Source organism: Oncorhynchus keta, chromosome 21 (genome assembly GCF_023373465.1).
Source record: "Oncorhynchus keta strain PuntledgeMale-10-30-2019 chromosome 21, Oket_V2, whole genome shotgun sequence".
In the NCBI taxonomy this organism is placed as follows: Eukaryota; Metazoa; Chordata; class Actinopteri; order Salmoniformes; family Salmonidae; genus Oncorhynchus; species Oncorhynchus keta.
In genome coordinates this window covers 53,711,354-53,738,251 of record NC_068441.1, presented here as the reverse complement: position 1 = coordinate 53,738,251, position 26,898 = coordinate 53,711,354, and the positions used below count along the sequence as shown (strand labels likewise).

At 47.1% G+C, this 26,898-nt stretch overlaps 1 protein-coding gene across 1 annotated transcript in view; it reads left to right on the top strand.

Annotated features, from left to right (window-relative positions):
- LOC127910536 (arf-GAP with coiled-coil, ANK repeat and PH domain-containing protein 3-like) overlaps positions 1–24,212 on the top strand; it is a 51,305-nt gene extending 27,093 nt beyond the window's left edge. The window contains exons 10-11 of the mRNA XM_052474581.1: positions 22,110–22,218; positions 24,190–24,212. Coding sequence (XP_052330541.1) covers positions 22,110–22,218; positions 24,190–24,212 — 132 coding nt within the window. The remainder of the gene's footprint in view (positions 1–22,109; positions 22,219–24,189) is intronic.
- Positions 24,213–26,898: the final 2,686 nt, after the last annotated feature.

Sequence of the window (26,898 nt, the reverse complement as noted above, 5' to 3'; positions counted from 1 at the left end):
TGGAGAGAGAGAGGATGGGATGGAGAGAGAGGAGAGGGAGGATGGAGAGAGGAGGAGATGGAGAGGATGGAGAGAGAGGATGGAGAGAGGGATGGAGAGAGGATGGAGAGGGATGGAGAGAGAGGATGGAGATGGAGAGGAGGATGGATGGAGGAGGGAGGAGAGAGAGGATGGAGAGAGAGGATGGAGATGGAGGGAGGAGAGGATGGAGGGAGGGATGGCAGAGATGGAGAGAGAGATGGAGGATGGAGGGGAGGAGATGGAGAGAGGGATGGAAAGTTTAGAGGATGGAGGAGAAGAGGGGATGGAGGGATGGATGAGAGGATGGAGGAGAGGAGAGAAGGATGGAGGATGGAGGGAGAGGATGGAGGAGAGAGAGATGGAGAGAGGATGGAGAGAGAGGATGGAGGAGGAGGATGGAGGGATGAGAAGGATGGATGGAGAGAGGATGGAGGGGAGAGAGGATGGAGAGAGAGATGGAAGGAGAGGAGGAGAGGATATGGGGAGAGGATATGGCAGGGCGTACTCTGACTGGCTAGCTTTACTAGTAATAGGAGTATGCTCCACTACACTGTCATGTCCAGTCCCATCATCCTCTAAAACAGGGGTTCCTAAACTGTTTACACTCGGGGGACCTCTTTCAGCGTCGGGGAACATCTCACGCTCCTGCATGCATCACGTCTAGTTCTATAGGTTCTAGCACTGTTCATGACAACAAACTGTTCACACCCTTCTGGTTGGTGGAGAAAACATTTTGTAGGTTTAAAAATTATTTCCTGCAATTCTACACATTTTGTCATGAGGGGCAGAGAACATTATACAGTTTTAAAGCTAATTTTATTGCAATTCTATACATTTTTCCCCATGTCTAATGTGTATTCATGTGATATTTACAACAATATCTATGGGCTAAAGAAACAAAATAAAAATAAATGTTAGCTGACGTTGTTGATCTGGACATTTCTGCCAAGTTAAACATCTCTCCAAAAGGTATGCAGTGTCTGACTTGACGAGAGGAAAACTGATGCTACAGTTAAGGAGGGATGGACCCTGGTTCTACTGTTCTACTGTAGGGATGGACCCTGGTTCTACTGTTCTACTGTAGGGATGGACCCTGGTTCTACTGTAGGGATGGACCCTGGTTCTACTGTTCTACTGTAGGGATGGACCCTGGTTCTACTGTAGGGATGGACCCTGGTTCTACTGTTCTACTGTAGGGATGGACCCTGGTTCTACTGTAGGGATAGACCCTGGTTCTACTGTTCTACTGTAGGGATGGACCCTGGTTCTACTGTTCTACTGTAGGGATGGACCCTGGTTCTACTGTAGGGATAGACCCTGGTTCTACTGTTCTACTGTAGGATGGACCCTGGTTCTACTGTTCTGCAAGGGATAGACCCTGGTTCTACTGTTCTACTGTAGGGATGGACCCTGGTTCTACTGTAGGGATAGACCCTGGTTCTACTGTTCTACTGTAGGGATGGACCCTGGTTCTACTGTTCTACTGTAGGGATAGACCCTGGTTCTACTGTTCTACTGTAGGGATAGACCCTGGTTCTACTGTTCTACTGTAGGGATGGACCCTGGTTCTACTGTTCTACTGTAGGGATGGACCCTGGTTCTACTGTTCTACTGTAGGGATAGACCCTGGTTCTACTGTTCTACTGTAGGGATAGACCCTGGTTCTACTGTTCTACTGTAGGGATAGACCCTGGTTCTACTGTAGGGACAGACCCTGGTTCTACTGTAGGGATAGACCCTGGTTCTACTGTAGGGATAGACCCTGGTTCTACTGTTCTACTGTAGGGATGGACCCTGGTTCTACTGTAGGGACAGACCCTGGTTCTACTGTAGGGATAGACCCTGGTTCTACTGTAGGGATGGACCCTGGTTCTACTGTTCAGACCCTGGTTCTACTGTAGGGATAGACCCTGGTTCTACTGTAGGGATAGACCCTGGTTCTACTGTAGGGATGGACCCTGGTTCTACTGTTCTACTGTAGGGATAGACCCTGGTTCTACTGTTCTAGGGATAGACCCTGGTTCTACTGTAGGGATGGACCCTGGTTCTACTGTAGGGATAGACCCTGGTTCTACTGTAGGGATAGACCCTGGTTCTACTGTAGGATAGACCCTGGTTCTACTGTTCTACTGTAGGGATAGACCCTGGTTCTACTGTAGGGATAGACCCTGGTTCTACTGTTCTACTGTAGGGATAGACCCTGGTTCTACTGTAGGGATAGACCCTGGTTCTACTGTTCTACTGTAGGGATGGACCCTGGTTCTACTGTAGGGATAGACCCTGGTTCTACTGTTCTACTGTAGGGATAGACCCTGGTTCTACTGTTCTACTGTAGGGATAGACCCTGGTTCTACTGTAGGGATGGACCTGGTTCTACTGTTCTACTGTAGGGATGGACCCTGGTTCTACTGTAGGGATAGACCCTGGTTCTACTGTTCTACTGTAGGGATAGACCCTGGTTCTACTGTAGGGATAGACCCTGGTTCTACTGTAGACCCTGGTTCTACTGTAGGGATAAACCCTGGTTCTACTGTAGGGATAGACCCTGGTTCTACTGTTCTACTGTAGGGATAGACCCTGGTTCTACTGTTCTACTGTAGGGATAGACCCTGGTTCTACTGTAGGGACAGACCCTGGTTCTACTGTTCTACTGTAGGGATGGACCCTGGTTCTACTGTAGGGATAGACCCTGGTTCTACTGTAGGGATAGACCCTGGTTCTACTGTAGGGATAGACCCTGGTTCTACTGTTCTACTGTAGGGATGGACCCTGGTTCTACTGTAGGGATGGACCCTGGTTCTACTGTAGGGATAGACCCTGGTTCTACTGTTCTACTGTAGGGATAGACCCTGGTTCTACTGTTCTACTGTAGGGATGGACCCTGGTTCTACTGTAGGGATAGACCCTGGTTCTACTGTTCTACTGTAGGGATAGACCCTGGTCCTACTGTAGGGATAGACCCTGGTTCTACTGTTCTACTGTAGGGATAGACCCTGGTTCTACTGTAGGGATAGACCCTGGTTCTACTGTTCTACTGTAGGGATAGACCCTGGTTCTACTGTAGAGATAGACCCTGGTTCTACTGTAGGGATAGACCCGGGTTCTACTGTTCTACTGTAGGGATAGACCCTGGTTCTACTGTTCTACTGTAGGGATAGACCCTGGTTCTACTGTTCTACTGTAGGGATAGACCATGGTTCTACTGTAGGGATAGACCCTGGTTCTACTGTTCTACTGTAGGGATAGACCCTGGTTCTACTGTAGGGACAGACCCTGGTTCTACTGTAGGGATAGACCCTGGTTCTACTGTAGGGATAGACCCTGGTTCTACTGTAGGGATAGACCCTGGTTCTACTGTAGGGATAGACCCTGGTTCTACTGTAGGGATAGACCCTGGTTCTACTGTTCTACTGTAGGGGCAGACCCTGGTTCTACTGTTCTACTGTAGGGACAGACCCTGGTTCTACTGTAGGGATAGACCCTGGTTCTACTGTTCTACTGTAGGGACAGACCCTGGTTCTACTGTAGGGATGGACCCTGGTTCTACTGTAGGGATAGACCCTGGTTCTACTGTTCTACTGGGGATAGACCCTGGTTCTACTGTTCTACTGTAGGGACAGACCATGGTTCTACTGTAGGGACAGACCCTGATTCTACTGTAGGGACAGACCCTGGTTCTACTGTAGGGACAGACCCTGATTCTACTGTAGGGATAGACCCTGGTTCTACTGGTCTACTGTATGGATAGACTCTGGTTCTACTGTTCTACCGTACGGATGGACCCTGGTTCTACTTTTCTACTGTAGGGAAAGACCCTGGTTCTACCAGAGGACAGACCCTGGTTCTGTAGGGATAGACCCTGGTTCTACTGTAGGGATAGACCCTGGTTCTACTGTTCTGCAAGGGACAGACCCTGGTTTCTACTGTAGGGACAGACCTGATTCTACTGTTCTACTGTAGGGATAGACCCTGGTTCTACTGTCAAATAGACCCTGGTTCTACTGTAGGGACAGACCCTGGTTCTACTGTTCCCTACTACTGGAGGGACAGACCCTGGTTCTACTGTTGGTTCTACTGTAGGGATAGACCCTGGTTCTACTGTAGGGATAGACCTTGGTTCTACTGTAGGGACAGACCCTGGTTCTACTGTAGGGATAGACCCTGGTTCTACTGTAGGATAGACCTTGGTTCTACTGTAGGGATAGACCCTGGTTCTACTGTAGGGACAGACCCTGGCTCTACTGTAGGTACAGACCCTGGTTCTACTGTAAGGATAGACCCTGGTTCTACTGTAGGGACAGACCCTGGTTCTACTGTAGGGATAGACCCCCCAAGGTTCTACTGTAGGGACAGACCCTGGTTCTACTGTAGGGATGGACCCTGGCTCTACTGTAGGGACAGACCCTGGCTCTACTGAGGACAGACCCATGGCTCTACTGTAGGGACAGACCCTGGTTCTACTGTAGGGACAGACCCTGGTTCTACTGTAGGGACAGACCCTGGTTCTACTGTAGGGACAGACCTTGGTTCTACTGTAAACAGACATTGGTTCTACTGTATCAAGATAGACCCTGGTTCTACTGTAGGGACAGACCCTGGTTCTACTGTAAGGGACAGACTCTGGTTCTGCTGTAGGGACAGACCCTGGTTCTACTGTAGGGACAGACCCTGGTTCTACTGTAGGGACAGACCCTGGTTCTACTGTAGGGACAGACCCTGGTTGACTGTAGGACAGACCCTGGTTCTACTGTAGGGACAGACCCCTGGTTCTACTGTAGGGACAGACCCTTAACTGTAAGGTTTATATGTGCAGAAAAAATAAAATAAGGGTGTTTACTTAAGGAGATTCAGGAGGTCAGAGACCAGGGGACACCAGGGCTGCTGTACCCGACAGCAGAGATCCTCTACTGGGCATGATGCCAAACAAAACTACCCTCCCTCTCCTTTCCCCACAGGCAAGAGGGCTGAAGTCGACAGATGGCATGATGTCACACTGCTTAGGGATTAACAGATGGAAAGGGATAGAGAGCGAGAGAGCGAGGGAGGGAGAACGATAGAGCGATAGAGAGAGAGGGAGAGAGAGAGCGATAGAGAGGAGAGAGAGTCGAGAGAGTGAAGCAGAGGGGAGAGAGAGCGGCGATAGAGAGAGGGACCAGAGCCCGATAGAGAGAGGACAGACCCTGGTTCTACTGAGAGAGGACAGAGCGGCGATAGAGAGAAGGAACAGAGAGGGAAAGAGGGAGAGAGCGATAGAGAGGGAAGAGCGGCGATAGAGACAGACCCTTAATAGAAGGGAATAGCGGCGATAGAGAAAAAGCGGCGAGAGAATAAGGATAGAGAGAATGATTCGAGGAGGTCAGAGACCAGGGGAGAGAGGGCTGGAGAGGAAAGATCCTCGGCGATGGGAAATGGCGATAGAAGAGAAGAGCGGCGATAGAAGAGGGAAAGCGGCGATAGCATGATGTCAGAATTAGATTAACAGATAGAGATAGGAGAAGCGGCGATAGAGAGAGGAGAGAGCGATAGAGAGAGCGATAGAGAGAGAAGCGATAGAGAGAGGGAGAGAGAGCGATAGAGGGAGAGAGCGAGAAGGGAGAGAGGAGATAGAGGAGAAGCGGCGATAGAGAGGGAGAGAGCGGCGATAGAGAGGAGAAGGGCGATAGAGAGAGGGAAAGCGGCGATAGAGAGAGAGAGATAGATAGAGAGAGAGAGGGAGAGCGATAGAGAGGGAGAGAGCGAGAGAGACCAACAATGCAGTTCAAGAAATAGAGTTAAGAAAATATTTACTAAATAAACTAAAGTTAAAAAATCTAATAAAAAGTAACACAATAAAATTAACAATAACAAAGCTATATACAAGGGGTACCGGTACAGAGTCAATGTGGAGGCTATATACAGGGGGTACCGGTACAGAGTCAATGTGGAGGTTATATACAGGGGGTACCGGTACAGAGTCAATGTGGAGGCTATGTACAGGGGTACCGGTACAGAGTCAATGTGGAGGTTATATACAGGGTATTACAGAGTCAATGTGGAGGCTATATACAGGGGATACCGGTACAGAGTCAATGTGGAGGTTATATACAGGGGGTACCGGTACATAGTCAATGTGGAGGCTATATACAGGGGTACCAGTACAGAGTCAATGTGGAGGCTATATACAGGGTATTACAGAGTCAATGTGGAGGCTATATACAGGGCACCGGTACAGAGTCAATGTGGAGGCTATATACAGGGGTACCGGTACAGAGTCAATGTGGAGGTTATATACAGGGGTACCCGGTACAGAGTCAATGTGGAGGCTATATACAGGGGTATCGGTACAGAGTCAATGTGGAGGCTGTATACAGGGGTACTGGTACAGAGTCAATGTGGAGGCTATATACAGGGGTACCGGTACAGAGTCAATGTGGAGGCTATATACAGGGGTACCGGTACAGAGTCAATGTGGAGGCTATATACAGGGGGTATCGGTACAGAGTCAATGTGGAGGCTATATACAGGGTGTACCGGTACAGAGTCAATGTGGAGGCTATATACAGGGGTTACTGGTACAGAGTCAATGTGGAGGCTATATACAGGGGGCACCGGTACAGAGTCAATGTGGAGGCTATATACAGGGGGTACTGGTACAGAGTCAATGTGGAGGCTATATACAGGGGGTACCGGTACAGAGTCAATGTGGAAGCTATATACAGGGGGTACCGGTACAGAGTCAATGTGGAGGCTATATACAGGGGGTACCGGTACAGAGTCAATGTGGAGGCTATATACAGGGAGCACCGGTACAGAGTCAATGTGGAGGTTATATACAGGGAGCACTGGTACAGAGTCAATGTGGAGGCTATATACAGGGGGTACCGGTACAGAGTCAATGTGGAGGTTATATACAGGGAGCACCGGTACAGAGTCAATGTGGAGGCTATATACAGGGGTACCGGTACAGAGTCAATGTGGAGGCTATATACAGGGGTACCGGTACAGAGTCAATGTGGAGACTATATACAGGGGTGTTATGGTACAGAGTCAATGTGGAGGCTATATACAGGGGGTACCGGTACAGAGTCAATGTGGAGGCTATATACAGGGGTACCGGTACCGAGTCAATGTGGAGACTATATACAGGGTGTTATGGTACAGAGTCAATGTGGAGGCTATATACAGGGAGCACCGGTACAGAGTCAATGTGGAGGCTATATACAGGGGTACCGGTACAGAGTCAATGTGGAGGCTATATACAGGGGTTACGGTACAGAGTCAATGTGGAGGCTATATACAGGGGGTACCGGTACAGAGTCAATGTGGAGACTATATACAGGGGGTACCGGTACAGAGTCAGTGTGGAGGCTATATACAGGGGGTACCGGTACAGAGTCAATGTGGAGGCTATATACAGGGGGTACCGGTACAGAGTCAGTGTGGAGGCTATATACAGGGGGTACCGGTACCGAGTCAACAGGTTCCTTCGAGGTATAACATTTGTACATAGGGGTTAAAGGGTAAAGTGACTATCCATAGATAATAAACAGCAGCAGTGTAAAAACAAAGGAGGGGAGGTCAATGTAAATAGTCCGGTGGCCATTTGATTAATTGTTCAGCAGTCTTATGGCTCATGGGTAGAAGCTGTTGAGGAGCCTTTTGATCCTCGACTTGGCACTCCGGTACCGCTTACCGTGCGGTAGCAGAGAAAACAGTCTATAACTTGGGTGACTGGGGGAGGTGTTTAGTCACAGGGTCCTTAACTTAGTTAGGGTTCTTTGACAATTTCCTGGGCCTTCCTCTGACACCACTTAGTATATAGGTCCTGGATGGCAGGATACTTGGCCCCAGTGATGTACTGGGCCGTACCTACTACCCTCTATAGTGCCTTATGGTCGGATGCCAAGCAGTTGCCATACCAGGTAGTAATGCAACCGGTCAGGATGCTCTCAATGGCTGTAGAACTTTTTAAAGATATAGGAACCCATGCCAAATATTGTAATGCCCTCTTCGCGACTGTCTTGGTGTGCTTGGACCATGATAGATCGTTGGTGATGTGGACACCAAGGACATTTAAACTCTCGACCCGCTATACTTTAAGGCCCGTGGATGTTAATGACCCTCCTTTTCCTATAGTCCACGATCAGCTCCTTTGTTTTGCTCACGTTGAGGGAGAGGTTGTTGTCCTGACACCACACGGCCAAGTCTCTGACCTCCTCCCTATAGGCTGTCTCATTGTTGTCTATGCTCAGGCCTACCACTGTTGTGTCACCGGCAAACTTGATGATGGTGTTGGAGTCGTGCCTGGCCATGCAGTCATGGGTGAACAGGTAGTACATCAGGGGACTGAGCACGCACCCTGAGGGCACCCGTGTTGAGGATCAGCGTGGCGGATGTGTGGTTGCCTACACTTACCACATGGGGGCGGCCCGTCAGGATGTCCAGGATCCAGTTGCAGAGGGAGGTGTTTAGTCCCAGGGTCCTTAGCTTAGTGATGAGCTTTGAGGGCACTATGGTGTTGAACGCTGAGCTGTAGTCAATGAACAGCATTCTCACGTAGGTGTTCCTTTTGTTCAGGTGGGAAAGGGCAGTGTGGAGTGCAATAGAGATTGCATCATCTGGATCTGTTTGGGGTGGTATGCAAATCGGTGTGGGTCTAAGGTCAGTGGGATTATGGTGTTGATGTGAGCCATGACCAGCATTTCAAAGCACTTCATGGCTACAGATGTGAGTGCTACTAGGCTGTAGTCATTTAGGAAGGTTACCTTTACATTCTTGGGCACAGGGACTATGGTGGTCTGCTTGAAACATGTTGGTATTACAGACTGGGTCAGGAAGAGGTTGAAAATGTCAGTGACGAGACTTGCCAGCTGGTCTGGCCTCGTGGCCTTGTGAATGTTGACCTGTTTAAAGGTCTTACTTACTTCGGCTACGGAGAGTGTGATCACACAGTCGTCCGGAACAGCTGGTGCTCTCATGCATGATTTAGTGTTACTTGCCTTGAAGCTAGAAGATAGAGGAATAGAGTGGTAGAATTGAATTGAACTGAACAGAGAGCGAGAGACCTGAGAGGGATAGAGAGATAGAGGGATAGAGAGAGAGGTAGGTTGGTAGGTAGGTGCGGGTTAGTGTTGGGGGTGTAGGGACCTGTAGGTGGGTGTTAGTGTTGGGGGTGTAGGGACCTGTGGGAGCCATAATGTTGGGGGCCATAACGTGTGCTTGATTAGGCAGCAATAGACTCTCAGACAGATGGAAGCTGGGCTCCTCCAGGACGGAGGAGGGAAGAAAGAGGACCTGGCCTCAGGGTATCAAGGCTTTGAGGGGCCTCGGGAGAGAGTGGAAGGCTCGTAAATCGCTCTGCGCGGGGGACGCAAGCGGTGACTTTTCCAGCGGCTTCTGCGAACGCGACAAAAATGACAGCTGTATGCTAATGAGGCAGTCTGCTAGGGGGCCCTTAGGAACTCAGTCGGGGTCTCAATTTACTACTGAGAAGTGGAATAGTAAAATACACATGGTACAATTTCTAAGTTTGGTGGTACATCAACAGCTACTGTTTGGTGGTACATCTCTTGTCACTTACTGTATGTCAGTTACTGACAGTGACTCAATTAGCCATGTCAGCTAACACTTTTTAGATTGGTAGTTAGCTGGCTAAACTATTTAAACTTGTAGTGACCATGGCGGAATACCGACTGGACATGCAAGGCCCTGACCTCCCGGGGGTCCCCATTGATTTTGTTAGTCATTCCCACTCAAATATCATATTAACATGGAATAACTCATGACAAAATGTGTAGAATTGCATGAAATTAGCGTTAAAAGTGAAAATGTATCTCCACCCCATGGCAAAATGTGCAGAATTACAGGAAATGTACTTTAAAACAAAAATATTCTCTCCACCATCAAGAGGAGGCCCGGGTGGGGGGCCCGCGACCAAATCTCTCTCAGCGCCCCCAAAACGCTAGAGCCGGCCCTGTCTATATACACACACACTGCAGGTACAAGCATGAGCAGCTGGTTTCGGGAGGCAGTGTGGGTGTGAGCGCGAAACGTCACTGCAGCGCGAGCAGACTGTTGACATTCGGTGTTCTGATGCTCTGGTGTTCCGTTATTCTCCGTTTCTCCGGTGTCCGCAATTCTCCGTTTCTCCGGTGTTCTGATACTCTGTGTTCCGTTATTCTCCGTTTCTCCGGTGTTGTTCTGAAGTCTTCAGTTCAGACTCTTAATCCGTAACCGGAATATTGGAAATGAAAACATTTTGACAATTGAACAGAAACATCGTTTTTTTCTTTAAACCTTCGTTTTATTATTTTTTAATTATTTATGTTTGAGAATTTGGAACTTACTTTTAAACGTGAAATGTTGTTGGATTGTACTCTGCAAAAGATGAAGATATTTGGCAGGTTGGATTACACACTGGTGAGATTTTACGACATTTATAGTTGCTTATTATAGCACGGTAAACATTCATACACATCTCCCAGGGCAACAATAATAACAGCTTTCTACAACACGGATGCATCTCGGATATATTTCCAAAATGTATTTAGATACTGTTGAGAGTTACAATAGTAGAATACACAAGGTGAAGTATTGGAATGTGGTTATGTTAGTAGTTTTTCTCTTGTTAAATCAGTCACTGATAGTCACCTGAATTATCTCACGTCAGCTAACATTTATTTTAGATTGGTAAATTTGTTGAGCGGGTGGCTATCGAAACTTGTTATCATGTTCGAATTACCTGGGGTGAGCCAATTGATTTGGTTAGTCAGTCACACTCCGATATATTAAACACTGTAACCATGTCTCTCTGCTCCCATGGCAAAATGTGTAGAAATGCATAAAATGTGTCAGGACGGCCGCCGGCCCATCTGTCTACCATTCACAATGAGATCAGAGCCTGAGGAGGTGTGTGTGTGTGTGTGTGTGTGTGTGTGTGTGTGTGTGTGTGTGTGTGTGTGTGTGTGACAACACACACACACACACACACACAAAGGGTGGAACAGAACAGAACAACAACAGAACATGATAATTGCCTTCCAGGAAGGATTATTTTTTTTAATAGAAATAATAATAATAATATTAATCTACAACATGATGTACAGTAGTTCTATTACTTCTGTAGGTTGTAGTCCTAGGTGACAAGCAGACAGACAGTTCTGTAGGTTGTAGTCCTAGGTGACAAGCAGACAGACAGTTCTGTAGGTTGTAGTCCTAGGTGACAAGCAGACAGACAGTTCTGTAGGTTGTAGTCCTAGGTGACAAGCAGACAGACAGTTCTGTAGGTTGTAGTCCTAGGTGACAAGCAGACAGACAGTTCTGTGGGTTGTAGTCCTAGGTGACAAGCAGACAGACAGTTCTGTAGGTTGTAGTCCTAGGTGACAAGCAGACAGACAGTTCTGTAGGTTGTAGTCCTAGGTGACAAGCAGACAGACAGTTCTGTAGGTTGTAGTCCTAGGTGACAAGCAGACAGACAGTTCTGTGGGTTGTAGTCCTAGGTGACAAGCAGACAGACAGTTCTGTGGGTTGTAGTCCTAGGTGACAAGCAGACAGACAGTTCTGTAGGTTGTAGTCCTAGGTGACAAGCAGACAGACAGTTCTGTAGGTTGTAGTCCTAGGTGACAAGCAGACAGACAGTTCTGTAGGTTGTAGTCCTAGGTGACAAGCAGACAGACAGTTCTGTGGGTTGTAGTCCTAGGTGACAAGCAGACAGACAGTTCTGTAGGTTGTAGTCCTAGGTGACAAGCAGACAGACAGTTCTGTGGGTTGTAGTCCTAGGTGACAAGCAGACAGACAGTTCTGTAGGTTATAGTCCTAGTTGACAAGCAGACAGACAGTTCTGTAGGTTATAGTCCTAGGTGACAAGCAGACAGACAGTTATGTAGGTTGTAGTCCTAGGTGACAAGCAGACAGACAGTTCTGTAGGTTGTAGTCCTAGGTGACAAGCAGACAGACAGTTCTGTAGGTTGTAGTCCTAGGTGACAGGCAGACAGACAATTCTGTAGGTTGTAGTCCTAGGTGACAAGCAGACAGACAGTTCTGTAGGTTGTAGTCCTAGGTGACACACAGACAGGCAGACAGACAGTTATGTAGGTTGTAGTCCTAGGTGACAAGCAGACAGACAATTCTGTAGGTTGTAGTCCTAGGTGACAAGCAGACAGACAGTTCTGTAGGTTGTAGTCCTAGGTGACAAGCAGACAGACAGTTCTGTAAGTTGTAGTCCTAGGTGACAAGCAGACAGACAGTTCTGTAGGTTGTAGTCCTAGGTGACAAGCAGACAGACAGTTCTGTAGGTTGTAGTCCTAGGTGACAAGCAGACAGACAGTTCTGTAGGTTGTAGTCCTAGGTGACAAGCAGACAGACAGTTCTGTAGGTTATAGTCCTAGGTGACAAGCAGACAGACAGTTCTGTAGGTTGTAGTCCTAGGTGACAAGCAGACAGACAGTTCTGTAGGTTGTAGTCCTAGGTGACAAGCAGACAGACAGTTCTGTAGGTTGTAGTCCTAGGTGACAAGCAGACAGACAGTTCTGTAGGTTGTAGTCCTAGGTGACACGCAGACAGGCAGACAGACAGTTATGTAGGTTGTAGTCCTAGGTGACAAGCAGACAGACAGTTCTGTAGGTTGTAGTCCTAGGTGACAAGCAGACAGACAGTTCTGTAGGTTATAGTCCTAGGTGACAAGCAGACAGACAGTTCTGTAGGTTATAGTCCTAGTTGACAAGCAGACAGACAGTTCTGTAGGTTATAGTCCTAGGTAACAAGCAGACAGACAGTTCTGTAGGTTGTAGTCTTAGGTGACAAGCAGACAGACAGTTCTGTAGGTTGTAGTCCTAGGTGACACGCAGACAGGCAGACAGACAGTTATGTAGGTTGTAGTCCTAGGTGACAAGCAGACAGACAGTTCTGTAGGTTGTAGTCCTAGGTGACAAGCAGACAGACAGTTCTGTAGGTTGTAGTCCTAGGTGACAAGCAGACAGACAGTTCTGTAGGTTGTAGTCTTAGGTGACAAGCAGACAGACAGTTCTGTAGGTTGTAGTCCTAGGTGACACGCAGACAGGCAGACAGACAGTTATGTAGGTTGTAGTCCTAGGTGACAAGCAGACAGACAGTTCTGTAGGTTGTAGTCCTAGGTGACAAGCAGACAGACAGTTCTGTAGGTTATAGTCCTAGGTGACAAGCAGACAGACAGTTCTGTAGGTTATAGTCCTAGTTGACAAGCAGACAGACAGTTCTGTAGGTTATAGTCCTAGGTAACAAGCAGACAGACAGTTCTGTAGGTTGTAGTCTTAGGTGACAAGCAGACAGACAGTTCTGTAGGTTGTAGTCCTAGGTGACACGCAGACAGGCAGACAGACAGTTATGTAGGTTGTAGTCCTAGGTGACAAGCAGACAGACAGTTCTGTAGGTTGTAGTCCTAGGTGACAAGCAGACAGACAGTTCTGTAGGTTGTAGTCCTAGGTGACAAGCAGACAGACAGTTCTGTGGGTTGTAGTCCTAGGTGACAAGCAGACAGACAGTTCTGTAGGTTGTAGTCCTAGGTGACAAGCAGACAGACAGTTCTGTAGGTTGTAGTCCTAGGTGACAAGCAGACAGACAGTTCTGTAGGTTGTAGTCCTAGATGACAAGCAGACAGACAGTTCTGTAGGTTGTAGTCCTAGGTGACAAGCAGACAGACAGTTCTGTAGGTTATAGTCCTAGTTGACAAGCAGACAGACAGTTCTGTAGGTTATAGTCCTAGGTGACAAGCAGACAGACAGTTATGTAGGTTGTAGTCCTAGGTGACAAGCAGACAGACAGTTCTGTAGGTTATAGTCCTAGGTGACAAGCAGACAGACAGTTATCTAGGTTGTAGTCCTAGGTGACAAGCAGACAGACAATTCTGTAGGTTGTAGTCTTAGGTGACAAGCAGACAGACAGTTCTGTAGGTTGTAGTCCTAGGTGACACGCAGACAGGCAGACAGACAGTTATGTAGGTTGTAGTCCTAGGTGACAAGCAGACAGACAATTCTGTAGGTTGTAGTCCTAGGTGACAAGCAGACAGACAGTTCTGTAGGTTGTAGTCCTAGGTGACAAGCAGACAGACAGACAGTTATGTAGGTTATAGTCCTAGGTGACAAGCAGACAGACAGTTATGTGGGTTGTAGTCCTAGGTGACAAGCAGACAGACAGTTCTGTAGGTCTTAGTCCTAGGTGACAAGCAGATAGACAGTTCTGTAGGTTGTAGTCCTAGGTGACAAGCAGACAGACAGTTCTATAGGTTATAGTCCTAGGTGACAAGCAGACAGACAGTTCTGTAGGTTGTAGTCCTAGGTGACAAGCAGACAGACAGTTCTGTAGGTTGTAGTCCTAGGTGACAAGCAGACAGACAGTTCTGTAGGTTGTAGTCCTAGGTGACAAGCAGACAGACAGTTCTGTAGGTTGTAGTCCTAGGTGACACGCAGACAGGCAGACAGACAGTTATGTAGGTTGTAGTCCTAGGTGACAAGCAGACAGACAGTTCTGTAGGTTGTAGTCCTAGGTGACAAGCAGACAGACAGTTCTGTAGGTTATAGTCCTAGGTGACAAGCAGACAGACAGTTCTGTAGGTTATAGTCCTAGTTGACAAGCAGACAGACAGTTCTGTAGGTTATAGTCCTAGGTGACAAGCAGACAGACAGTTCTGTAGGTTGTAGTCTTAGGTGACAAGCAGACAGACAGTTCTGTAGGTTGTAGTCCTAGGTGACAAGCGCAGACAGGCAGACAGACAGTTATGTAGGTTGTAGTCCTAGGTGACAAGCAGACAGACAGTTCTGTAGGTTGTAGTCCTAGGTGACAAGCAGACAGACAGTTCTGTAGGTTGTAGTCCTAGGTGACAAGCAGACAGACAGTTCTGTAGGTTGTAGTCTAGGTGACAAGCAGACAGACAGTTCTGTAGGTTGTAGTCCTAGGTGACACGCAGACAGGCAGACAGACAGTTATGTGGTTGTAGTCCTAGGTGACAAGCAGACAGACAGTTCTGTAGGTTGTAGTCCTAGGTGACAAGCAGACAGACAGTTCTGTAGGTTATAGTCCTAGGTGACAAGCAGACAGACAGTTCTGTAGGTTATAGTCCTAGTTGACAAGCAGACAGACAGTTCTGTAGGTTATAGTCCTAGGTGACAAGCAGACAGACAGTTCTGTAGGTTGTAGTCTTAGGTGACAAGCAGACAGACAGTTCTGTAGGTTGTAGTCCTAGGTGACACGCAGACAGGCAGACAGACAGTTATGTAGGTTGTAGTCCTAGGTGACAAGCAGACAGACAGTTCTGTAGGTTGTAGTCCTAGGTGACAAGCAGACAGACAGTTCTGTAGGTTGTAGTCCTAGGTGACAAGCAGACAGACAGTTCTGTAGGTTGTAGTCCTAGGTGACAAGCAGACAGACAGTTCTGTAGGTTGTAGTCCTAGGTGACAAGCAGACAGACAGTTCTGTAGGTTGTAGTCCTAGGTGACAAGCAGACAGACAGTTCTGTAGGTTGTAGTCCTAGGTGACAAGCAGACAGACAGTTCTGTGGGTTGTAGTCCTAGGTGACAAGCAGACAGACAGTTCTGTGGGTTGTAGTCCTAGGTGACAAGCAGACAGACAGTTCTGTAGGTTGTAGTCCTAGGTGACAAGCAGACAGACAGTTCTGTAGGTTGTAGTCCTAGGTGACAAGCAGACAGACAGTTCTGTAGGTTGTAGTCCTAGGTGACAAGCAGACAGACAGTTCTGTAGGTTGTAGTCCTAGGTGACAAGCAGACAGACAGTTCTGTAGGTTGTAGTCCTAGGTGACAAGCAGACAGACAGTTCTGTAGGTTGTAGTCCTAGGTGACAAGCAGACAGACAGTTCTGTAGGTTGTAGTCCTAGTGACAAGCAGACAGACAGTTCTGTAGGTTGTAGTCCTAGGTGACAAGCAGACAGACAGTTCTGTAGGTTATAGTCCTAGGTGACAAGCAGACAGACAGTTCTGTAGGTTGTAGTCCTAGGTGACAAGCAGACAGACAGTTCTGTAGGTTGTAGTCCTAGGTGACAAGCAGACAGACAGTTCTGTAGGTTGTAGTCCTAGGTGACAAGCAGACAGACAGTTCTGTAGGTTGTAGTCCTAGGTGACAAGCAGACAGACAGTTCTGTAGGTTGTAGTCCTAGGTGACAAGCAGACAGACAGTTCTGTAGGTTGTAGTCCTAGGTGACAAGCAGACAGACAGTTCTGTAGGTTATAGTCCTAGGTGACAAGCAGACAGACAGTTCTGTAGGTTGTAGTCCTAGGTGACAAGCAGACAGACAGTTCTGTAGGTTGTAGTCCTAGGTGACAAGCAGACAGACAGTTCTGTAGTTGTAGTCCTAGGTGACAAGCAGACAGACAGTTATGTGGGTTGTAGTCCTAGGTGACAAGCAGACAGACAGTTCTGTAGGTCTTAGTCCTAGGTGACAAGCAGACAGACAGACAGACAGTTCTGTAGGTTGTAGTCCTAGGTGACAAGCAGACAGACAGTTATGTAGGTTGTAGTCCTAGGTCACAAGCAGACAGACAGTTCTGTAGGTTATAGTCCTAGGTGACAAGCATACAGACAGACAGTTCTGTAGGTTATAGTCCTAGGTGACAAGCAGACAGACAGACAGTTCTGTAGGTTATAGTCCTAGGTGACAAGCAGACAGACAGTTCTGTAGGTTGTAGTCCTAGGTGACAAGCAGACAGACAGTTCTGTAGGTTGTAGTCCTAGGTGACACGCAGACAGGCAGACAGACAGTTATGTAGGTTGTAGTCCTAGGTGACAAGCAGACAGACAGTTCTGTAGGTTGTAGTCCTAGGTGACAAGCAGACAGACAGTTCTGTAGGTTGTAGTCCTAGGTGACAAGCAGACAGACAGTTCTGTAGGTTGTAGTCCTAGGTGACAAGCAGACAGACAGTTCTGTAGGTTGTAGTCCTAGGTGACAAGCAGACAGACAGTTCTGTAGGTTGTAGTCCTAGGTGACAAGCAGACAGACAGTTCTGTAGGTTGTAGTCCTAGGTGACAAGCAGACAGACAGTTCTGTGGGTTGTAGTCCTAGGTGACAAGCAGACAGACAGTTCTGTGGGTTGTAGTCCTAGGTGACAAGCAGACAGACAGTTCTGTGGGTTGTAGTCCTAGGTGACAAGCAGACAGACAGTTCTGTAGGTTATAGTCCTAGGTGACAAGCAGACAGACAGTTCTGTGGGTTGTAGTCCTAGGTGACTAGGAGACAGACAGTTCTGTGGGTTATAGTCCTAGGTGACAAGCAGACAGACAGTTCTGTAGGTTGTAGTCCTAGGTGACAAGCAGACAGACAGTTCTGTAGGTTGTAGTCCTAGGTGACAAGCAGACAGACAGTTCTGTAGGTTGTAGTCCTAGGTGACAAGCAGACAGACAGTTCTGTAGGTTGTAGTCCTAGGTGACAAGCAGACAGACAGTTCTGTAGGTTGTAGTCCTAGGTGACAAGCAGACAGACAGTTCTGTAGGTTGTAGTCCTAGGTGACAAGCAGACAGACAGTTCTGTGGGTTGTAGTCCTAGGTGACAAGCAGACAGACAGTTCTGTAGGTTGTAGTCCTAGGTGACACGCAGACAGGCAGACAGACAGTTATGTAGGTTGTAGTCCTAGGTGACAAGCAGACAGACAATTCTGTAGGTTGTAGTCCTAGGTGACAAGCAGACAGACAGTTCTGACAGGACAGACAGTTGTAGTCCTAGGTGACAAGCAGACAGACAGTTCTGTAGGTTGTAGTCCTAGGTGACAAGCAGACAGACAGTTCTGTAGGTTGTAGTCCCTAGGTGACAAGCAGACAGACAGTTTCTGTAGGTTGTAGTCCTAGGTGACAGGCAGACAGACAGTTATGTAGGGTGACAAGCAGACAGACGGATTCTGTAGTCCTAGGTGACAAGCAGACAGACAGTTCTGTAGGTTCTAGTCCTAGGTGACAAGCAGACAGACAGTTCTGTGGGTTGTAGTCCTAGGTGACAAGCAGACAGACAGTTCTGTAGGTTGTAGTCCTAGGTGAAAGCAGAGACAGACAGTTCTGTAGGTTATAGTCAGACAGTTCTAGGTGACAAGCAGACAGACAGTTCTGTGGGTTGTAGTCTAGGTGACAAGCAGACAGACAGTTCTGTAGGTTATAGTCCTAGGTGACAAGCAGACAGACAGTTCTGTAGGTTATAGTCCTAGGTGACAAGCAGACAGACAGACAGTTCTGTAGGTTGTAGTCCTAGGTGACAGGCAGACAGACAGTTATGTAGGTTGTAGTCCTAGGTGACAAGCAGACAGACAGTTCTGTAGGTTCTAGTCCTAGGTGACAAGCAGACAGACAGTTCTGTGGGTTGTAGTCCTAGGTGACAAGCAGACAGACAGTTCTGTAGGTTGTAGTCCTAGGTGACAAGCAGACAGACAGTTCTGTAGGTTATAGTCCTAGGTGACAAGCAGACAGACAGTTCTGTAGGTTGTAGTCCTAGGTGACAAGCAGACAGACAGTTCTGTAGGTTATAGTCCTAGGTGACAAGCAGACAGACAGTTCTGTAGGTTATAGTCCTAGGTGACAAGCAGACAGACAGTTCTGTAGGTTGTAGTCTAGGTGACAAGCAGACAGACAGTTCTGTAGGTTATAGTCCTAGGTGACAAGCAGACAGACAGTTCTGTAGGTTGTAGTCCTAGGTGACAAGCAGACAGACAGTTCTGTGGGTTGTAGTCCTAGGTGACAAGCAGACAGACAGTTCTGTAGGTTATAGTCCTAGGTGACAAGCAGACAGACAGACAGTTCTGTAGGTTATAGTCTTAGGTGACAAGCAGACAGAGAGTTCTGTGGGTTGTAGTCCTAGGTGACAAGCAGACAGACAGTTCTGTAGGTTGTAGTCCTAGGTGACAAGCAGACAGACAGTTCTGTAGGTCGTAGTCCTAGGTGACAAGCAGACAGACAGACAGTTCTGTAGGTTATAGTCCTAGGTGACAAGCAGACAGACAGACAGTTCTGTAGGTTATAGTCTAGGTGACAGGACAGTTCAGACAGACAGACAGTTCTGTAGGTTATAGTCCTAGGTGACAGGCAGACAGACAGACAGTTCTGTAGGTTATAGTCCTAGGTGACAGGCAGACAGACAGACAGTTCTGTAGGTTATAGTCCTAGGTGACAGGCAGACAGACAGACAGTTCTGTGGTTATAGTCCTAGGTGACAGACAGACAGACAGACAGTTCTGTAGTAGCAGCGTTCTGTGGTTATAACCCCAGAGGTTATCTCCTGTTCTATGGAGTTTAGGTGAACCCGTCCTGAAATGTAACTCTTTAGTCCCAGACAGCTGGATTCTGTTGTTGCAAGAGAACACATGTGTTGTCTGTGTAGAAACCTTGAGGATCTTTTCAGAGACAGGAGTATTTGAGTTCTGTGTGATGCTTACACAATGATCTGCGTCATACACTATGTCGGATGCCGTTCCGTTCCTTATAGTTCTTAGTTCAGTGTGTGTGTGTGTGTGTGTGTGTGTGTGTGTGTGTGTGTGTGTGTGTGTGTGTGTGTGTGTGTGTGTGTTCTGTAGGTCGTGTGTCTGTCTGTCTGTCTGTTCTGTCTGTTCGTCTGTCTGTCTGTTTTCTGTCTGTCTGTCTGTCTGTCTGTCTGTTATAGTCTGGTCTGTCTGTCTGTCTGTCTGTCTGTCTGTCTGTCAGTCTGTCTGTCTGTCTGTTGTCTGTCTGGCAGACTGTCTGTCTGTCTGTCTGTCTGTCTGTCTGTCAGTCTGTCTGTCTGTCTGTCTGTCTGTCTGTTATCTCCTGTCTGTCTGTCTTCTGTCTGTCCCTGTGTAACTCTGTCTGTCTGTCTGTCTGTCTGTCTGTCTGTGTCTGTCTGTCTGTCTGTCTGTCTGTCTGTCTGTCTGTGATGTCTGTCTGTCTGTCTGTCTCATCTGTCTGCTCCGTTCGTCTGTCTGTTCCGTTCAGTCTGTCTGTCTGTCTGTCTGTCGTCTGTCTGTCTGTCTGTCTGTCTGTCTGTCTGTCTGTCTGTCTGTCTGTCTGTCTGTCTGTCTGTCTGTCTGTCTGTCTGTCTGTCTGTCTGTCTGTCTGTCTGTCTGTCTGTCTGTCTGTCTGTCTGTCTGTCTGTCTGTCTGTCTGTCTGTCTGTCTGTCTGTCTGTCTGTCGTCTGTCTGTCTGTCTGTCTGTCTGTCTGGTTGAGAGAATGGCAAGAGTGTGCAAAGCTATCATCAAGGCAAAGGTGTGGCTAAAAAAATATATATATTTATATTTTACTGCATGTAATATACAGTACCAGTCAAAAGTTTGGAAACACGTATCTAATTGTTTTACTCTTTTCTACATTGTAGAATAATAGTGAAGACATCAAAACTATGAAATAACACACATGGAATCATGTAGTAACCAAAAAAAAGTGTAGCCACACCTTTTCCTTCACTTTGCGGTGCAACTCATCCCAAACCATCTCAACTGGGTTGAGGTCGGGTGATTGTGGAGGCCAGGTAATCTGATGCAGCACTCCATCTCTCTCCTTCTTGTTCAAATAGCCCCTACACAGCCTGGAGGTGTGTTGGTTCATTGTCCTGTTGAAAAACAAATGATAGTCCCACTAAATGCAAACCAGATGGGATGGCGTATCGCTGCAGAATGCTGTTGTAGCTTTGCTGGTTAAGTGTGCCTTGAATTCCAAATAAATCACTGAGTGTCACCAGCAAAGCACCCCACACCATCACACCTCCTCCTCCATGCTTCACGGTGGGAACCACACATGCAGAGATCATCCGTTCACTCTGCGTCTCACAAAGACACGGTGGTTGGAACCCAAAATCTCAAATTTGGACTCATTATACCAAATGGCAGATTTCCACTGGTCTCATGTAAATTGCTCATGTTTCTTGGCCCAAGCAATCTTCTTATTGGTGTCCTTTAGTAGTGATTTCTTTTTGCAATTCGACCATGAAGGCCTGATTCACACAGTCTCCTCTGAACAGTTGATGTTGAGATGTGTCTGTTATTTGAACTCTGTGAAGCATCTATTTGGGCTGCAATCCGAGGCTGATAACTCTAATGAACGTATCCTCTGCAGCAGAGGTAACTCTGGGTCTTCCTTTCCTGTGGCAGTCCTCATGAGAGCCAGTTTCATCATAGCGCTTGATGGTTTTTGCAACTGCACTTGAAGAAATGTTCAGGTCTTGAAATGTTCCTGGTTGACTGACCTTCATGTCTTAAAGTAATGATGGACTGTTGTTTCTCTTTGCTTATTTGAGCTCTTCTTGCCATAATATGGACTTTTTACCAAATAGGGCTATCTTCTGTATACCACCCCTACCTGGTCACAACACAGCTGATTGGCTCAAACACACTAAGAAGGAAAGAAATACCATACATTAACTTTTAACAATGCACACCTGTTAATTGAAATGCATTCCTGGTGACTACCTCATGAAGCTGGTTGAGATAATACCAAGGGTGTGCAAAGCTGTCATCAAGGCAAAGGGTGGCTGCCTTGATTTGTTTAACACTTTTTTGGTTACCACATGATTCCTATGTGTTATTTCATAGTGTTGATGTCGTCACTATTATTCTACAATGTAGAAACTAGTGCAAATAAAGAAAAACCCTTGAATGAGTTGGTGTGTCTGAACTTTTTGACTGGTGTGTGTATATATATATATATTTACTGCACAGTAACATAATATACAGTTGTACCATAGTTCATACTACAGGAATTTTTTTTTGCCCAGTTAGCTTTAAAGATTTACAGTTTACTTCAGACTCTAACCACAGTCTCAACCCCGTAAGTTAGCAACAGACACAAACATTAACCCTCCTCTCCTCTCCTCTCCTCTCCTCTTCCCTCTCCCTCTACAGACCTCTCCCTCCTCCTCTCCCTCTCCTCTCCTCTGTAAGTCTCTACAGACACAGACATTAACCCTCCTCTCCTCTCCTCTCCTCTCCTCTCCTCTCCTCTGTAAGTTAGCCTCTCCATTAACCCTCCTCTCCTCTCTTCTCCTCTCCTCTCCTCCCTCCTCTCCTCTCCTCTGTCTCTCCTCTCCTTAACTCCTCTCCCTCTCCTCTCCTCTCCTCTCCAAGTTAGCTACAGACACAGACATAACCCCAGTCTCCCCTCCCTCCTTTGTCTTGGTCTCCAGGACTTCTCCTATGATAATAAGGTGGAGTTCAACGTGGACGCTCCTAACGGAGTGGTGATGGAAGGTTACCTGTTCAAGAGGCCTCCAATGCCTTCAAGACCTGGAACAGGTGAGATAGAACCACCTCAACTACAACACCTTTCCAGAAATAAGTCCTCACTGTTGCTGCTTGTTATAGACCCCCTCTGCCCCCATTTATCTTCAGTTTGTACTGCTTGCTGACCTAAACTGGGATATGCTTAACACCCCAGCCATCCTACAATCTAAACTAGATGCCCTCAATCTCACACAAATCATCAAGGAACCTACCAGGTACAACCTAAATCCGTAAAACACGGGCACCCTCATAGATATCATCCTGACCAACCCCTGCCCTCTAAATACACCACTGCTGTCTTCAACCAGGATCTCAGCGATCACTGCTCATAATGGGTCTTCGGTCAAAACACCACTCATCACTGTCAAACGCTCCCTAAAACGCTTCAGCGAGCAGGCCTTTCTAATCGACCTGGCCCGGGTATCCTGGAAGGATATTGACCTCATCCCGTCAGTAGAGGATACCTGGTTATCTTTAAAAGTGCTTTTCTCAATCTTAAATAAGCATGCCCCTTGCAAAAAATGTAGAACTAAGAACAGATATAGCCCTTGGTTCACTCCAGACCTGACTGCCCTTGACCAGCACAAAACCTTCTGTGAATTCTGCATTAGCATTGAATAGCCCTCGCGATATGCAACTAAATCCACGATAATCGAAATTTTAATAGCATCTCCAAACCAAAATTAAATCTAGAATCGGCTTCTATTTCGCAATAAAGCATCCTTCACTCATGCTGCCAAACTTACCCTCGTAAAACTGACTATCCTACCGATCCTTGACTTCGGCGATGTCATTTACAAAATAGCCTCCAACACTCTAGTCAGCAAATTGGATTGTGTTATTGACTGTATGTTTTGTTTACTCCATCTTTACTCCATGTGTAACTCTGTGTGGTTGTTGGTGTCACACGGCTTTGCTTTATCTTGGCCAGGTGGTAAATGAGAACTTGTTCTCAACTGGCCTACCTGGTTAAATAAAGGTGTTCTCAACTAGCCTACCTGGTTAAATAAAGGTGTTCTCAACTGACCTACCTGGTTAAATAAAGGTGTTCTCAACTGGCTTACCTGGTTAAATAAAGGTGTTCTCAACTGGCCTACCTGGTTAAAAAAAATTTTTTAATACCTTTATTTAACCAGGCAAGTCAGTTAAGAACATATTCTTATTTTCAATGACGGCCTGGAAACAGTGGGTTAACTGCCTGTTCAGGGGCAGAACGACAGATTTGTACCTTGTCAGCTCAGGGGTTTGAACTCGCAACCTTTCCGGTTACTAGTCCAACGCTCTAACCACTAGGCTACGCTGCCACCCCAGCGGTTAAATAAAGGTGTTCTCAACTAGCCTACCTGGTTAAATAAAGGTGTTCTCAACTGACCTACCTGGTTAAATAAAGGTGAAATAAAAAATGTAAAAACACAACAGTACTGTTTGATTCAGAGTGGTACCTCATCTAACTCCGTGTCCTCTTGTCTCCTCTCCTCCCCTCCTCCTCTCTAATCCTTTCCTCCCCTCCTCCTCTCTCCTTCCAGACGGTGGTTCTCCATACAGAACAGCCAGCTGGTCTACCAGAAGCGACTTAAGGTAAGAAAAGAACCGGGACTTGTGAAAGGATAGCTATGTAATCCGCCTGAATGCCGGTCTGTTTGTGCCATCATTAGGCTGGTGGCCAACCATCAACAAAGGGGCTTTAGTTATTGAGATACCCCTACAAACTCATGTAACCCAATATTACAAGCTCTGATATTGCTAACATTTGGAAAACAAGTAGTCAGTTGCCTTCCCAACATAAACGAACAGCAGTAGGATATCTTAATGCATCTAGGAAATATAGACCTGTAAAGAGAAAGATACAACAGGAGGAAATATCAACTATGAATATTTTTGATGAATTTACATTTTCCAAGTCAAATGTGGTCTCATTCTGTGTGCCTGTTGTATGGTCCTGCCTGACAACACATAATAGTTACACATGTATTCCCATTCCAGCCAATGAGCCCGTCTTCCTGTAGCTCCTCCCATCAGCCTTCTCTACTCCAAATCGGTTGTTTCATCCAAAAATCCAATATGGCTGCCATTATACCATTAAATGGTGGTTTAATCACCTGTTGTCAACGGTGTATGGGTGAGGACAGAGTCGAGCAGGACTGAGTACATACTTTACTCTGGATAAATAACCAGTACAATACATCCACGTAGGGAACTACAAACCCTAACACACAAGACTAACACATAACAGGTACAATCACGCACCAACACATAACGGGAACCACAGGGTTAAATAGGAAACACCCTCTCCCTATAGCTCTACAATTGTGGTATACCTGGACACCCTCTCCCTATAGCTCTACAATGTGGTATACCTGGACACCCCCTCTCCCTATAGCTCTACAACTGTGGTATACCTGGATACCCTCTCCCTATAGCTCTACAACTGTGGTATACCTGGACACCCTCTCCCTATAGCTCTACAACTGTGGTATACCTGGACACCCTCTCCCTATAGCTCTACAACTGTGGTATACCTGGACACCCTCTCCTATAGCTCTACAACTGTGGTATATGCTGGCCTTACTGAGTGGATAGGAACATTAGCCTGCTGGTCTTACTGGGTGGATAGGAACATTAGCCTGCTGGTCTTACTGAGTCTATAGGAACATTACCCTGCTGGTCTTACTGGGTGGATAGGAACATTAGCCTGCTGGTCTTACTGAGTCTATAGGAACATTAGCCTGCTGGTCTTACTGGGTGGATAGGAACATTAGCCTGCTGGTCTTACTGGGTGGATAGGAACATTAGCCTGCTGGTCTTACTGGGTGGATAGGAACATTAGCCTGCTGATCTTACTGGGTGGATAGGAACATTAGCCTGCTGGTCTTACTGAGTCTATAGGAACATTAGCCTGCTGGTCTTACTGGGTCTATAGGAACATTAGCCTGCTGGTCTTACTGGGTGGATAGGAACATTAGCCTGCTGGCCTTACTGGGTCTATAGGAACATTAGCCTGCTGGCCTTACTGGGTCTATAGGAACATTAGCCTGCTGGCCTTACTGGGTCTATAGGAACATTAGCCTGCTGGCCTTACTGGGTGGATAGGAACATTAGCCTGCTGGTCTTACTGGGTCTATAGGAACATTAGCCTGCTGGACTTACTGAGTCTATAGGAACATTAGCCTGCTGGCCTTACTGGGTCTATAGGAACATTAGCCTCCTGGCCTTACTGAGTGGATAGGAACATTAGCCTGCTGGTCTTACTGGGTGGATAGGAACATTAGCCTGCTGGTCTTACTGGGTCTATAGGAACATTAGCCTGCTGGCCTTACTGGGTGGATAGGAACATTAGCCTGCTGGCCTTACTGGGTGGATAGGAACATTAGCCTGCTAGCCTTACTGGGTGGATAGGAACATTAGCCTGCTGGCCTTACTGGGTGGATAGGAACATTAGCCTGCTGGCCTTACTGAGTGGATAGGAACATTAGCCTGCTGGCCTTACTGGGTGGATAGGAACATTAGCCTGCTGGCCTTACTGGGTCTATAGGAACATTAGCCTGCTGGTCTTACTGGGTGGATAGGAACATTAGCCTGCTGGCCTTACTGGGTCTATAGGAACATTAGCCTGCTGGTCTTACTGGGTGGATAGGAACATTAGCCTGCTGGCCTTACTGAGTGGATAGGAACATTAGCCTGCTGGCCTTACTGAGTTGATAGGAACATTAGCCTGCTGGCCTTACTGGGTGGATAGGAACATTAGCCTGCTAGCCTTACTGGGTGGATAGGAACATTAGCCTGCTGGCCTTACTGGGTGGATAGGAACATTAGCCTGCTGGCCTTACTGAGTTGATAGGAACATTAGCCTGCTGGCCTTACTGAGTGGATAGGAACATTAGCCTGCTGGCCTTACTGGGTGGATAGGAACATTAGCCTGCTGGCCTTACTGGGTGGATAGGAACATTAGCCTGCTGGCCTTACTGAGTGGATAGGAACATTAGCCTGCTGGCCTTACTGAGTCGATAGGAACATTAGCCTGCTGGCCTTACTGGGTGGATAGGAACATTAGCCTGCTGGCCTTACTGAGTTGATAGGAACATTAGCCTGCTGGCCTTACTGAGTGGATAGGAACATTAGCCTGCTGGCCTTACTGAGTGGATAGGAACATTAGCCTGCTGGCCTTACTGGGAGTTGATAGGAACATTAGCCTCCTGGCCTTACTGAGTGGATAGGAACATTAGCCTGCTGGCCTTACTGGGTGGATAGGAACATTAGCCTGCTGATCTTACTGGGTCTATAGGAACATTAGCCTGCTGGCCTTACTGAGTGGATAAGAACATTAGCCTGCTGGCCTTACTGGGTGGATAGGAACATTAGCCTGCTGGCCTTACTGGGTGGATAGGAACATTAGCCTGCTGGCCTTACTGGGTGGATAGGAACATTAGCCTGCTGGCCTTACTGAGTGGATAGGAACATTAGCCTGCTGGCCTTACTGAGTGGATAGGAACATTAGCCTGCTGATCTTACTGAGTTGATAGGAACATTAGCCTGCTGGCCTTACTGAGTGGATAGGAACATTAGCCTGCTGGCCTTACTGGGTCTATAGGAACATTAGCCTGCTGGCCTTACTGAGTGGATAGGAACATTAGCCTGCTGGCCTTACTGAGTGGATAGGAACATTAGCCTGCTGGCCTTACTGAGTGGATAGGA